At 48.3% G+C, this 13,294-nt stretch overlaps 1 protein-coding gene across 3 annotated transcripts; it reads right to left on the reverse strand.

The window, feature by feature from the left end:
* Window positions 1-3,064: 3,064 nt before the first annotated feature.
* Window positions 3,065-12,014, reverse strand: RCAN3 (RCAN family member 3). Of its 3 annotated transcripts, XM_027740182.2 has the most exons (7): window positions 11,822-12,014; window positions 10,829-10,859; window positions 8,117-8,157; window positions 7,214-7,456; window positions 6,523-6,696; window positions 5,901-6,072; window positions 3,065-5,142 (listed from the first exon to the last, which is right to left on the reverse strand). In XM_027740182.2, exons 4-7 carry the CDS (start codon window positions 7,406-7,408, stop codon window positions 4,928-4,930), a joined length of 756 nt encoding a protein of 251 aa, XP_027595983.1. In that variant the 5' UTR covers window positions 7,409-7,456; window positions 8,117-8,157; window positions 10,829-10,859; window positions 11,822-12,014; the 3' UTR covers window positions 3,065-4,927. The 3 variants fall into 3 exon arrangements, with proteins under 3 accessions (XP_027595983.1, XP_027595982.1, XP_027595984.1); XM_027740181.2 differs by lacking the exon at window positions 10,829-10,859; XM_027740183.2 differs by lacking the exons at window positions 8,117-8,157; window positions 10,829-10,859.
* Between the last annotated feature and the right edge of the window lie 1,280 nt (window positions 12,015-13,294).

The raw sequence follows: 13,294 nt of genomic DNA on the forward strand, positions 1-13,294 counted from the left end.
ATTACTCACCAGTCATCCTTTCAAGGGAATAAATTTTGCTTGATTGGTTTCTTTTCAATTACTGCCTCATCCTGCATGAACAAGAAGGAACATGAGGCTCTCCTGGGAACAGGAGTGGTTTTCCAGCCACGTACCTTCCCTGGGCTGTATCTCTGGAGAGCACAAGGGGCTTCTTTCAACAGTGAGCAACCATCACTTGGAAGAGGTATGAATGCAAGTTAATGAAAGTAATTAATAACTCAATTTAAATAGTGTAAGAAAGAAGGAACCAGCCTCTGTGACTGTTGGATGGATGTGGAAAGAAGAAAATGTTCTGTGTTGCTACCAAGCATTGGCTGGATGATGTTCCTCCCTTGCAGAGATGCAAGTTCAAAGGAGAATTCAGATCTCCTGCTTCCCACTGCTTTGTCCTGAACAAGGACATTCCCTCTGGGACAGGTACCTGAGGAAAGACAGACCCCTTGCTTTAGAGAAACCCCCCCTGGAGCTTCCGTTCAAAGTCTCATCCACGTGAGAAAACCAATCCAGAGGATGCCCCTGGGAGGAACTGGCACACAGCAATCCCAGCTGGAAGCAGCCCAGTGTCATTGTTCCCAGGCACCACAGTGTGCTCAGCATCCTTTAAGCCATAAAACCCACCTGGATTTATGAGGTGCTGCCCCTGCCCCGACGCTCAGGAGGGTGTGAACATCCACGGGGACGCCACGGACGAGCCCAGCAAAGGCAAATGTGAGGCAGCAGAGAGGGAGGGTGGGACTTTCCCAAGTGTTTGCTTGGGAAGAAATCCCTCGCCAGGTCCTGAATTTGTAGCCCTTTACCATTAGCTACAGTAATAAACCCACACACTGGGTTTATACACCGTTAAATGTGTAAATACATATAAATGTTTATACACTGTTGTGTATAAACTGCTGCCAACACCAGTTACCCAGTTTACAGCTCCTCAGCCACCAATCCTGATCTATTCCTGTTAGAGGAGGACAAAAGGAGACACTGGGGTGCTCCAGAACAATCCTGACAGAGTCAGTGAACGCTGAAAGACGTAACAGGACTCTCAATTAACTACAAGGGCTGCCACAGCCTTACAGAAGCCCTAAGGAAGATAAATTCCCCGAATTTAATCATGGAGAAGGTCTGGACTCCTCCTGGAACACCAGGGCAGTTCACAGCACCAGTTTCCTGCACTGAGCAGGGCAGGGCCTGGGACTGTCTTAGTGAGAACAAAGAGAGAACAAAGGGAGAGCAGAGATATTGCAACAGACTGACCAGAAATTCATTATTAGAGTCTGGAATTGTGTTGTGAAACCGGGACCTCAGCACTCTACACATCCCCACAGCCTCAAAAGCCATTCCCAGACAGCCCTGCAAGGGCTGGAGCTGAGCTGAGGGGACCTGTCCCAGCAGGAGAGCACAGCCCAGGCCCTGCCTGCTGGGCCGAGCTGTCCCGACAGGGACACGGTCCTGCACAGTCACCAAGGACACACAATTCGGTATTTTGATATTTTATGTAACAGCAAGCCAGGAGTGTCCTTCCCACTGCCTCACCCTGGGACTGCTGATAGCTGGGATATGTTCAGTGCAGCAGGGAAATCAAACATTCCCTTCCACAAGCCTGAACATGCCAAGGTGTTAAAAAGGCGAGAGCCCTCGTTCAGAGGAGGATTTTAACACATCAGGTAACGTTGGAACACGGTGTGGTTTTAGTGGGACTCAGCACAAACACAACCTAAAGCTAAAATGCCCAAAAAAGCCCAAGGTCCCACCCATCCCTCCACTCAGATGGGCACATGGTAAGACACAACTCCAGTCCTGGTCTTTTTTAATTGAGATAAATGAAACAGAGCCTGTGAAACCTTCCTGGAGCTGAGTGTGAGGTCAGGGCCAGCCCTGTGTCACACCCCCTCGGGCTGCAGGGGCAATACCTACAGGAGAAGGAGTGTTTTATCCTGCTCTGCATTTTCTCCAAGGGAATGAGGCTTGGCTGGGGTCTCCTTCCACATTAAACACACACTGGACCATAAATCTCTCCTAGCAAGTTTTCCACTCAGAGCAGAGCAAGTAAACAAAGCCTGGCAAGATGAACATAACAGTCTTCTGTTCTGGGCTAAATAATCCAAAAGCAGACAAAAATGGAAGTGAAACCTTTCAAGGAATAAATGAAGCAATAGGCATTTTATCCATGAGGCCTTTCCAGGGGAAGCAGTTCAGCAAAGAGGTAGAACGAGGAGTTGTAATCACAAGTTTGCAAAAACAGGGTTTGTTCTCAGCTGTTGGGAAATAAAACCAAACCACCCTCAGCAACTGTAAATCCAGAAGACACAGGCCCAGAGAAACACCACACATTTCAGCTGCTCCTCGAGGAAGCTTTAAAGGGATCTGGGGTATTTATTTATACAAAGTGCAGGCTCGGAAAGGGCCGAGCTGGTGCCCCTGTGCCAGCCCTGCTGCTAAAAATAGCACCCAGCAGCAGGTCAGTGATTCAGAGAAACAGGTTCTGGTGGTTGTCACCGAGTCATGGCATGCAGTAAATAAAGCAGAGCTGGAGTTCATTCACTCCCAAGGCAGGTGTCACCATGGAATGACCAGAGCCACTTCTGGTACCGACCCATGGCCAGGACTCACCTGCTCCTGATGTCACCCAGGACAAAAGCCCATGGTTTAGTTTTGTGGATCAGTGCATCCCATATTATTTCTGTAAAGTCTGGCCCTTTCTCTCCTGTGGAAATGGGTCTTGGGAGATTTTTTGAAAGCAAGGAAATATTTCTCTTAATTGCAACAAAATCTTCGCAGAGCTCAGGACTGGCCCAAGTGTCAAACTCCTCTGAGGACTGACCTGGGCTGTGAGAGGCCCCCAAACCCACCAAAAACACCCTCAGTCCCTCCTGCAGCCCAGCAGCTCCCAGGATATTTCTGCTGAAACCCCCAACTCCTTCACTTCCCTGATAATTTCCACATGGAAAACCACAAACAGTTATTGGGAGCGTTCACTCAAGGCAGACACCACCATTAAAAATCTTATATATCAAACTTGGTCCAACCTCTGGAAAACAGCTAAAATCCCAAGTGTGAATGGCACTGCATTGTTTTATTTTAAGTGTCTTTACACAATGAGAAGTGCTGGAATGTTCCACATTTTACACGTTTACACATCGACAACGTCACACTTGCTTTGCCTTAGAAAACTGTTTCTGAGGGTTTTCCACTTAATTCCTACTCACAGCACCTTCTACAGTGGGTAGAAATCAAACAGCTCACAAAATGTAAACAGCACAGAGAATCCAGACAGGGCTTCTGGAATTTTAAAAATCCACAAGCCTGATGGGTAATACAGGGTTTTGTTGGGTTTTTCCCCTTTGTTTTGGTACCACAGAACAGTGAGACAGAGAAGTTGGTCTTTGAGTGATTTTAATACCTGAAGAGATACATAAATATCACACCTGTGGAGGCAAGGTGAACAAACCCCATTTTCCTACCTTTTTAATCTCTACTATTCCTGCCTCTGGAACAAGGACCTGCCTGCAGGATCCCACTTTGCAACGTGAAGCTGGTGGTGGGAGGGATCACAATCCAGGACAACACAAGAGCTGGAAACTGCTCCATCCTTGTGAATCCCTGACCATTCCTTTTCTCTCTGCTGTCAGCCAAGTGAGAACCCTTTGGAAAGTTCAATAAGCACGTCGTGAACGACTGAACCACACTAAAATGAACCCGAAAAATCTGAATTTCTGAACGACTCAAATGATTTCTACACACAAACATCAGCAGCCTGGTTTGTTCACAAATCATTTTATCCTCTGAAATAGAAAAAAAAAAAAAGAAGAATCTGTCTAGACTAAAAAAGTTTGGCTATAAAATAGCATAAAAGCACAGGAGCAGGTGTTGTTATACCAAGGCATATTTTCCTCCTACTAAAAAACACTTAACACAAGATCACAAAATTAAAGATCTGTATTCTAAAAGATGCACCCTGCTCTCAGAGGCAGCAGATGCTCTGCCAGACACGCAGGATGCCACACAGGAAAACAGCAAACAAGGGCTGAAACTGCATAAGAACTGGCTAAGCCAGGCAACTGATTGTCTTTGAGAATACAAAACAGACTGGAGAAGTTAAAAATTAACCCTCAGCATCTTATCTCCTGACATGACCTAACAGTCACTGCATTATCCGGCCCGGGAGCCGCCTCGAGGACTGGACATGTTCAGAGAGGATCAGAGACAACCCATTCAGCTGCTGGACCCATATTTTAATCTACCCACTGTAATTAACTCCTAATTAGGTGTCAGTGCAAACCAGCAGTGCACCACCCAGAGCTCAGAGCAGGAGTGTTGGTGACAGACTCAGTGTGTGGCTCTTCCCCCGTGCAGCCACCAAACCCAGCTGAGTTCAGCTCCATCCCTGTGTTTGTGCCTCGTGTCAAATCACAAACACGTACTTGGCGTTTCTGAGGAAAGCAAAGGTTAATCCCCACCTCAGCTGGGAAGGAGTTTTAGCACAAAGAGTGCATCTCACTTGTGTTTAACACTATATTAACTGGAAGCTGTTGGACCAGCACAGAGCAGCTTTAAGTTGCTGTGCAAGGAGCTTTCTGGAACCCAGTCACGACAGCAAGAGATTATTTCAGCACTTGGTACATCACACTGTACAACAGAAACAAAAAAGAGTAACATCTTAAAAAAAAACAAACCCAAACCCAAAGCACAACCAGACTCCCTAATTGTCACTATTTCAAGTCAGGTGGATTTGCTACACTCGGGGGGGGTGGGGGAGGGACTAGTCCCTAAAATTAAAGTGCTTTTCAGAGCATTGGCATCCAAACTCTTGAGCATGAGAGACAACTACAAGTCAGATCTGTTGTCGCTACAGCAGCAGCACAGACATCAACACATGGACTCAGGAGTGTCTGGTGTTGGTACCCCCTGGAGCAGCTCAGCTCTGGCAGGGCATGGTCCCCCCCACCTCCAGGGCACACTCGAAGGCCTTGGAGTCGCCCAGGATGGTCGGGGGGGGGTCTGGGCGCCGGGTCTGCAGGATCTTCTGTTTGGGGTTTTTGATCTCCTCCTCCTCCTCTGTCTCGCTCTCGCACACGTGGACCACGACGCTGGGGGTGGAGTCTGTCCCCGCGTGCAGCTCGTACTTCTCCCCTGGGAGCAGCAAACAAAAACCGGGCTAAAACACCCCCAGGGCAAAGCATTTCACCTCAAAAGCTCCTCAGTATCCCCAGCGGCACAACCGAAGGTTCGGTTTGCTCAACCTCCACACTTCACTGAGCCTCTTTAAAATAGTTACAGCGCCCTTCGAATACAATCAGCCTTTCAACCGGTATTTAAAGCAAGGAAGGGGTGCTGAAAACCCTCAGGAGCCACTGAAGACATCAAAGCACAGGCAGCACACGCGTTTTTAAGTGGCATCATTTATGCTGTACATTTTACGTGACATTTGTAAATGAAAACCCACAAAAGCACTCGAAAAGGTTAAGCCTCCGTATTTCCTCTTTTTCACAGAAAGCAAACACCATGTTTCCCAGGAAGGCTCAGAAAGAAGATGATGATTAAACCCAAAAAGTACATATTAGCACCTCTACATCCTTAGTAACTTGAGCTGCCCACCTGCAAGAGACTGAAGTTCTCATGCCTCTTTTATAGCTTGTTCCTTAATGCTGAGACTCTGACAGAATTCAACATATGGATGTGATGGAGACAGTACCACACAGGCCAGCCTGTGCTACTCTTTCAACCAATCAACTAATTAAGTAAAAAAAGTGATGGATCATTTCATTCAAGGAAGAAACATCACATAAAAGAGACCGAGTTTCTTCTCACACAAAGACAAGGAGATAAAATCCCTCTATAACCATTTTTTAAAGTTAAGCATCACAGCAAAAGCAGGTCAATGTTCCCACCTGGTCCCAGCTTGGAGACAGCACACAGCAAGTCATAGTTTATCAGGGGAGTTGCATCTTCACTCTGTTTCCACCCCACTGGTGGAGAGGCAGGTGGGGAAATCAGGAACTGTTTGACAGGCTGTGGAGGGAGGAGGTAGGACTTGTCACCTATTTCGCTGGATACCTGCACCTGAAGGCAAAACCAGGAGATACAGATGGCAAATATTAATTCCCTCTTTATTTAGTCCCTTCCCCACTAATGCTTTTCCACCCTCTGCTTTAGCAATGCTCCATTCAGCCCAGCTTTAAAAATAATTTCCCCCAGGGAAACGCTGCAGTTCAGAACTTGGCCTGTGCAAGTGCTGCCAGTGCTGATCCAGCAACAATATCCCTGCAAAGCATCTGTTATATGGAACATTTTGCATCCACTTCTTTCCTTTCAGCACATTTCTGTTTGGGTAGGAACAGCAAAACTGCCCCTAAAGGGTGAATTTTATCCCTGCCAGTGACTCCCTGACACGGCTCAGTGCAGGACAAAGAGGTTGGAGGTGACTTCTGATGGTTGTCACAAATGGAACTCTGGGACAAAGGAGGAATAAAGGGACAGGGACACAGGCACAACATCTTTGTTCCATCACACCTGTGCAAAGTAAAGCTTCAGCTTCTTCCCACTGAAGTCTGTTTCATGCAGCTCTATCCGTGCTCTCGCTGCTGCCTCGGGATTGCTGAAGTTTATCCTCACCCTCCTGAAGCTCTTAAACAACTGGAATGTCACTTGGTCATCGTAGACTGTGAAAAGGGCTTCAAACCTTTCCTAGAGATGAAGTACAAACATTCCCCAGACACAAAATGACCGTTTTCTCTCTGGGAAAACACACTGTCCTTTCACTTTCCCCTCCCAAATCCCATCCAATTCCTTCATCTCCTCCACCTGCCCATTCCACACCTCCCTCAGTTACCCTGTAAACCCCTGTTCAGTGCAGCAGCTTTGTCCCAGAGTTAAATCTGAAATTCCAAGAGCACCTGGATGTGAACAGAGACCAAAAGCTCGGAATACACAAACTGCCACCTAGTGAGAGAAACTCGAAGTGCGGATCTCCAAAAATTCACATCACAGCACCGTGTATCCACTAACAATTTCAAAGGCCAGGGAAGAGTGGTATTATCTGCTCTTTGGTAACTCTACTCATGCTGCTCTGAGCTTCCCAGGAAAACACTTTGGGCTGGGTTGTTCCCCCAGTTATAACAAGCATCAATACACTGAAAATCCAGACAAAAACGTTCAATAGCTGCAGCTGCACTTCCAACCCCACACCCTCCTCCTGCCTTACCTTTTCCTCCTGCACCTCAAACACAGCTTCGTGGACACTGCAAGCAAAGAGGGAGGTAGGCAAGTCACTTAAATCCATCATCTCTTCCAAATCATCTTCATTTTCCCCAAAAATCATCTGCTCCTCCTCCTCCTGGTCGCTGCTGTACAGGTCTGACTGGCTGTCGCTCCAGGACTTCATGGGATCCCTCAGCATCCTTCACCCCCTGCAGCTCCTGGGCACGGGCCAGCTTCCACCAGGGCTCTGCCATCCCAAAAAACACAACCCAAACTGAGTGGGAGGGCACCACACCACCCTGCCCTGCCTGGGGAGGCAAAGAATTTTACAAAAGCAAAGAAGAGAAGTCACCCTGACATTTGTTGTCACCCCCAAATGAGCAGCATCTCATCCCAACCCTGCAAGGGGAGCGAAGACTCTGCTGCTCAGTCAAAAGGAACAGAAAGTTCCTTTCCTGTCAAGGAGCTGAAATTCCTCCTCCCTTTGCCCTGACAGAAAACCAAAATGACAACATTGTTCTAGAAGCTCTTCTCCATGACACACTTTGCACTGAACAGCCATTTCTTATTTAACAATTAAAACCCCTTCCCAAGTCATCAGAGGGGTCTTCTGATAGTTGAGGAAATAACTTTATTTCCTCAGGTACCCAGCAAAGTTAAACCACCTCTCCAAAGCCTCTCCAGGCACATATGGAACAAAATCTAAAATCTCCTAATGGAAGGAAATTTCCTTCTCCTGAGCACTGGAAAATACCTTTCCTTCCCGTGGGGAAGAGTATCTACAGCTGTGAGTAAACACATCAGGGGATTAAAAAAAACCATGCAAAAAAAAAAAGCAAAAGACTAAATAAAAGAGTTTAGGGAGACTAGCTTTTATACAGTAAAAAAAGATTTTAAAGGAGCATACCTTCTGCCACCTATGGCTGCAATAATCTTGAGGTTATCACACTGCAAATGAGAGAAAACATGGAACTGCACTGGATCTACCTTTGGAAAGAGTGTTAATTTATCACATAACACTAAAAAAAGATAGGTAAATATATTGGTGTTTCATTGGCAACGGTCTCATTTGGAATATCAGCTTATTCTTTTGAAGCAGACACTGAGAAACGCCGTGAACTGAAACAAAAACACATTAAAAATGCAGAATAAACCCACTCTCACTCATGGGAAAACATTGAGACAAGATTTCTAATTAACAACACACAAACACTTTGCACTTAAGGCGAAAAAAACACCTAAAAGTGAGGGAAAAATATTTAGGATAAATGGTTTTAAGTATTTCCAAACTGCTCTGGGACACACCTAAGGTGTGATGCTCCATTAAATGAGTTAAATTCATGGAACAAAAGCTGTTGGAAGGATCCTGTGCTCCTGTAACTGCCCCAGTCCCTGTCACCCCTTCAGCCAAACCACCACAAACTCGGGCACAGACCTGGGAACATTTCCTGAATTTCCCCAGGAAAAGCTCCTCAGTGTCACAGAAAGGATGGAAATGGAAGAAAATGAGTTGCTGGTGGAAACCTCCTTTTTTTGTGCTCGCTGATTCACACAAGGAGGGAAGAGAAAAGGGAACAAAAATGTGCCAACAAGGGAAAAAACAAAAGGCACCATCTGGCTCTGGGAGAAATCTGGGCTCAGCAAAACAGGCAGCAGGACACAGACACTCCTCCAGTCCAGCCAAGGTGGAATTGAGAGCAACATTCCAGCCCTGCATTGCCTTTGGTTCTAAAACATCAGCTTAAAAGACATAAAGAATGCATTATTGGGGGGAAATCTCAGTTTTTCCTTCTTTTTCCAAATTTGGTTAATTCAGAGAATCATAATTAAGTTCAAAGTTCCAGCACGAGGAGGTTCTAAAACTCTGAAACTCCTTTTGCATTTTGGAAAAAAAAAAAGAAGACATCCACGTTATTGCCACGTCTTGTGGTGGAACAGAACAGGGCAGTTTTGTAAAGGAAAAGGTGACAAATGGAAAAGTAAAAGGCAAGACTGGTGGTAGGGCAGGCAACACAATTAAGGAAAGGTCTTTGCCAAATCGACTCAGGAATAGGAGAGGGATCAATAACAAACAGAAGTGTTTGCAGACAAGTGCCAGGAGCTCAGATATCCCAGACAGCACACACACAGTCAGAGAGGAGGGATGAAAAAGGAAAGGGGGGAAAAAAAAGCCAAGAAAAGAGCCAGAGCACCCAGCTTCTTTACAATTAATTTCTGTACCACTGAACAATTCGAGTTCCCTGTGAGGTGGACAGAAAGTGATGGTTGCACAGTCACTGTGACTGTCAAGAGGTGCACACAAACCTGCCCAGTTATCATCTTAACAGTGAATAAATTCAGCTGGCAGGCCCTGCACCTTCACTCTGTGTCCTGGTTCGCTCCATCCAGCTCCCTGTGAAAAACAGGCAACCGACCACCACCTCTGCCCTCCCGCCTCCAAACCACACGGGGATTAAACCAAATGCACATCTGGGTTCTGGGCACAGAGCTGAGGTGACAGCCCTGCTGTCCCTGCACTGCAGGCCTGCCCTCTGCTCACCACTGTGTCCTTTTCCCCTGTAAACGCCTTCCACACTTGGAAAATCCCAATTTTTGCTGCCCAGCAACGTGTGGCATCACGGCCCACATCAAATCCTGCAGGGGAGGGGAACTGTTGCACTGAGCAGATGCTCTGCAGGTCTGTAGAGTTTAAGGATCCTGATGGAAAACACCCTGTCCCCAGCTCTTGATTAGATACGAAACCATCACGTTTTAAGATTTAAATACAGCAGGAAAACGCCTGACTGGGTTAAATTTTCTGCCCTGTGAAAAGGCAGCAGGTCTCCAGTGAGGAGTGTAAATGACACCGGGGAGCTGGGGCAGTTTAACCCTCCCCGTGCCAGGAAGCAGATTAAATTCCTTCCTCAGCCAGGAACACAAATTTAATTCCCAGAAATCATCTCACTGCTTTAAAGAACAAGAATGGAAACCTGGACATGGTTAAGCTGCAGAACACAATGCAGTTATTCCCTTGAATTCCTGCAGCTTGCAGGGGAAGGGATTTAATAGAATCAATTTTAGCCTAAGTTAAGGGAACATTTCAGCAGCAACATCAACAGCTCTGTGTAATTTCCAGCACAGCATTTCCTGCTGTAAAACCAAAATCTGAAAAGCTTCTGTAGAGAACACTGAGCTATAAAAGCTACTTCAATTATGCTGTGGTTCTTCCTTCATTAAGAATGCATCATAGTTCTATTCTTTTTAATCATAAACCTACACGGTTAATTCTGGGGGTTTTTTTCTCATGTTACTCGTTTTTCATGACTTCACTCAAATCAGTATCAGAGCACCTGGTTACTGAGCAATGCAAGAATATCCAACACCTTCCCTGGCATCAGATGAGACAGGTAAGACTGATGTGTGAACGTTAATTAACAAGTCCAGTGACAAACAGCCCTGTGAGAAGTGATATTTTAAAGAGATCAGGCAGAATTATTTGATTATGCAATTATTAGAAAGCATTAAAACCAGAAGAAGGGCACTCCAAGCTTGAGACAGGTACAGGAATGTGATTATCAGTGCAACAGCCAAAACACTCTGATTCACCTTCCCTAGGAAAAAAGGGAATATCTTCACTTACCTCCCTGGAAAGGTGAGAGGTTCCCACTTATCTATGAATGGAGATATGCAAATGCAAATTACAACCAGCTAATTCCTATTATGATCAGCTAATTCTTACAAGAGTATTAACTGCAATAAACAAATTAAAAGCGATTTCACTGCAATACTCATTAGCAAACTATTTGCTCGTTTCAGATTTAACACCCTCACACAGCTCGACTGAGGGGATCCCAAGAACTAAAGCCACTGGGATCAGACCTTTCACTAAGCCCTTTCTTCTGGGAATTAATACCTGCTTACCACTTAAACACCGGGGGACAGGGGCCGCTCAAACGCTCGAAAGCAAACTCTCCAACTTCACGCAGAGCTAAAAATCTAAAATTTAAGCGAAGCAGCTTCTGCCACCGGGGGCTTCAGTTCTTCCCCGGCACAGGCAGCACCGGGGGGGTTTTTCCTGGGCATCCTCTGGAGCAGCAGCTGAGCAGGAGCAGCTCCCTCACAGTCACATCCCACCCTCCCGAAAACCCTCGACGTGAGGGCTGCACATGGCGATTCCTACAGCAACGGGATCCTCCCCGAGGAGCTGAGGGGCAGAAATCCTTCCCTGGGAGGGTGGGAGGCCCTGGCACAGGTTGCCCAGAGAAGCTGTGGCTGCCCCATCCCTGGAAGTGTCCAAGGCCGGGCTGGACGGGGCTTGGAGCAACCCGGGCTGGTGGAAGGTGTCCCTGCCCAGGGCAGGGGGTGGCACTGGGTGATCTTTGAGGTCCCTTCCCTTCCCACCCCACGATCCCACACCCCGTGGAGCTGCCCCGGGCGAGCGCAGGGCCCGGGGGTCACCCCCCGCCCGGGCCGGAGCCCTCGCTGGGGATATTCTTTAATTAAACCCCCCCCCAAACCCTCGGGATCCGCCCTAAGGGAGAGAAAAACAACAACAACAACAACAACAACAACCAAACAACAACTTCCCCACCCGCGGCTCGGAGCGCTCGGCCCGGGCCGGGCCTCACCTCACCTGCGGGCGGGGTGGCGGGAGCGCGCACCGCGGTGTCCCTGTCGTGGGGCTGGAGCGGCGGGAGCGCGCACCGACCGAGGAGCGGTGCCCGTGTGGGGCCGGAGCGGCGGGAGCGCGCACGGGCACGGCGCGGGAGCGGCGGGAGAGGCGGGAACGCGCCTGCGCGCGCCCCCCCCTCCACCTGCCCCCCCCCCCCGCTCCTCCGGGAGCGGCGGGGAGAGGGTCGGTGACCCGGATGGAGGGAGGGAGAGGGAGAAGAGGAGGGAGAGGGAGAAGAGGAGGGAGAGGGAGTAAGGGAGGGGAGGGAGGGGCGGCCCCGCGCATGCCCCGCCCCGCTGAGGGGTCGCGCCGGGCGGGTCACGTGGGCTCGGCAATGGCTGAGGTCGGGGGGGGGGGGATTTATTTAAATTTATTTAAAAATTCCGCACGTCGCTCTCGGAGCTGCATCTGGAGAAGAGCCGGCGGCTCTGGCAGGGCCGAGCACGGAGGAAGGAGCCGCTTCAGAGCTGCCCAGAGGAGCTGCGGCCGCCCCGCCCCTGGGAGCATCCCGGGATAGCGGGAGGTGTCCCTGCCCCTGGAACCGGATCATCTTTTAGGTCCCTTCCAGCCCAAACCATCCCACGATTCTGTGATTCCACAGTTCCATCACCTGTTGCCGGAGGTCCGGGGAGCGCCGGGGGCTGTCCCGGCAGGGCAGGGGGCTCGGGGGGTGCTCCGTGTGCCGGCAGCGACAGTGGGAGTAAATCTCGGCTTTAATCCCAGCCGCGAGACGGTTCGAGGCAGCCCGTCATCCGAGCCGGCTGATAAATCGATGCCTGTGTCCCTCCACCTCTCAAAACACAAAGCAGCGTTCCTTTGTTTGGCCGCATTTGGCTATCGGATTTCGGCGACGCAAACATTCAGTTCAGCGGCTTTGTCCTCGCTTGGAAAGCCAGAAGACATTGTGGGCTTTTGACACGAACGCTATAAATTTCTGTGGTTGAAATGCTTTTTATTCTAAATTTCAGGTACGGTAAAAAAAAGGGGAGAAAAGCAGCTCTCAGCTGGTCTTCTCCACCAGGCTGGTGATTTATTTGTGCACAGGGCAGGCCTTTCCCTCATAAGAAAACAGCAGAGCAGAACTCACTTTAGAAAGGTTAGATCAGTCTCACCTGCCCAGATAAAGGGATTCTGCAATTTGGATGCTGTGCAAATTTAGGTGGTAGTTGGTTACTCTCAGTTACCTCAGCCATCCCTTGCTGCAGTCACATACTTCATTGTTCCAACACCACATTCTTCCTCCCTGGCCAGCAATATGTTCTGCTTTAATACCACAAACTCCCAACGTTTATGGCCATTTCAGAGGCATTTTAAATACTTCTGTCTCATTTGAAATAACACCTCCTTAGTAGCACGGGTTTCTGTAATGCTCCTGACATCTGGCTCAATTGCCATCACTTGATATTAGCACTTGTCTGTTATACAAGACACTAA

This window comes from Pipra filicauda, unplaced genomic scaffold (genome assembly GCF_003945595.2).
Source record: "Pipra filicauda isolate LSUMZ 115617 unplaced genomic scaffold, ASM394559v2 scaffold219_size1829416_pilon, whole genome shotgun sequence".
Classification (NCBI taxonomy): domain Eukaryota; kingdom Metazoa; phylum Chordata; class Aves; order Passeriformes; family Pipridae; genus Pipra; species Pipra filicauda.

What these genes read in the sequence shown, in the direction of transcription:
- RCAN3 (XM_027740183.2), bottom strand. Translation starts at nt 7,408, where the DNA reads ATGCTGAGGGATCCCATGAAGTCCTGGAGCGACAGCCAGTCAGACCTG. An exon ending in TTGAGGTGCAGGAGGAAAAG is followed by an intron (nt 6,697 to 7,213) that starts GTAAGGCAGGAG and finishes CTTCATCTCTAG; the next exon opens with GAAAGGTTTGAAGCCCTTTT. An exon ending in TGAAGCTTTACTTTGCACAG is followed by an intron (nt 6,073 to 6,522) that starts GTGTGATGGAAC and finishes TTTTGCCTTCAG; the next exon opens with GTGCAGGTATCCAGCGAAAT.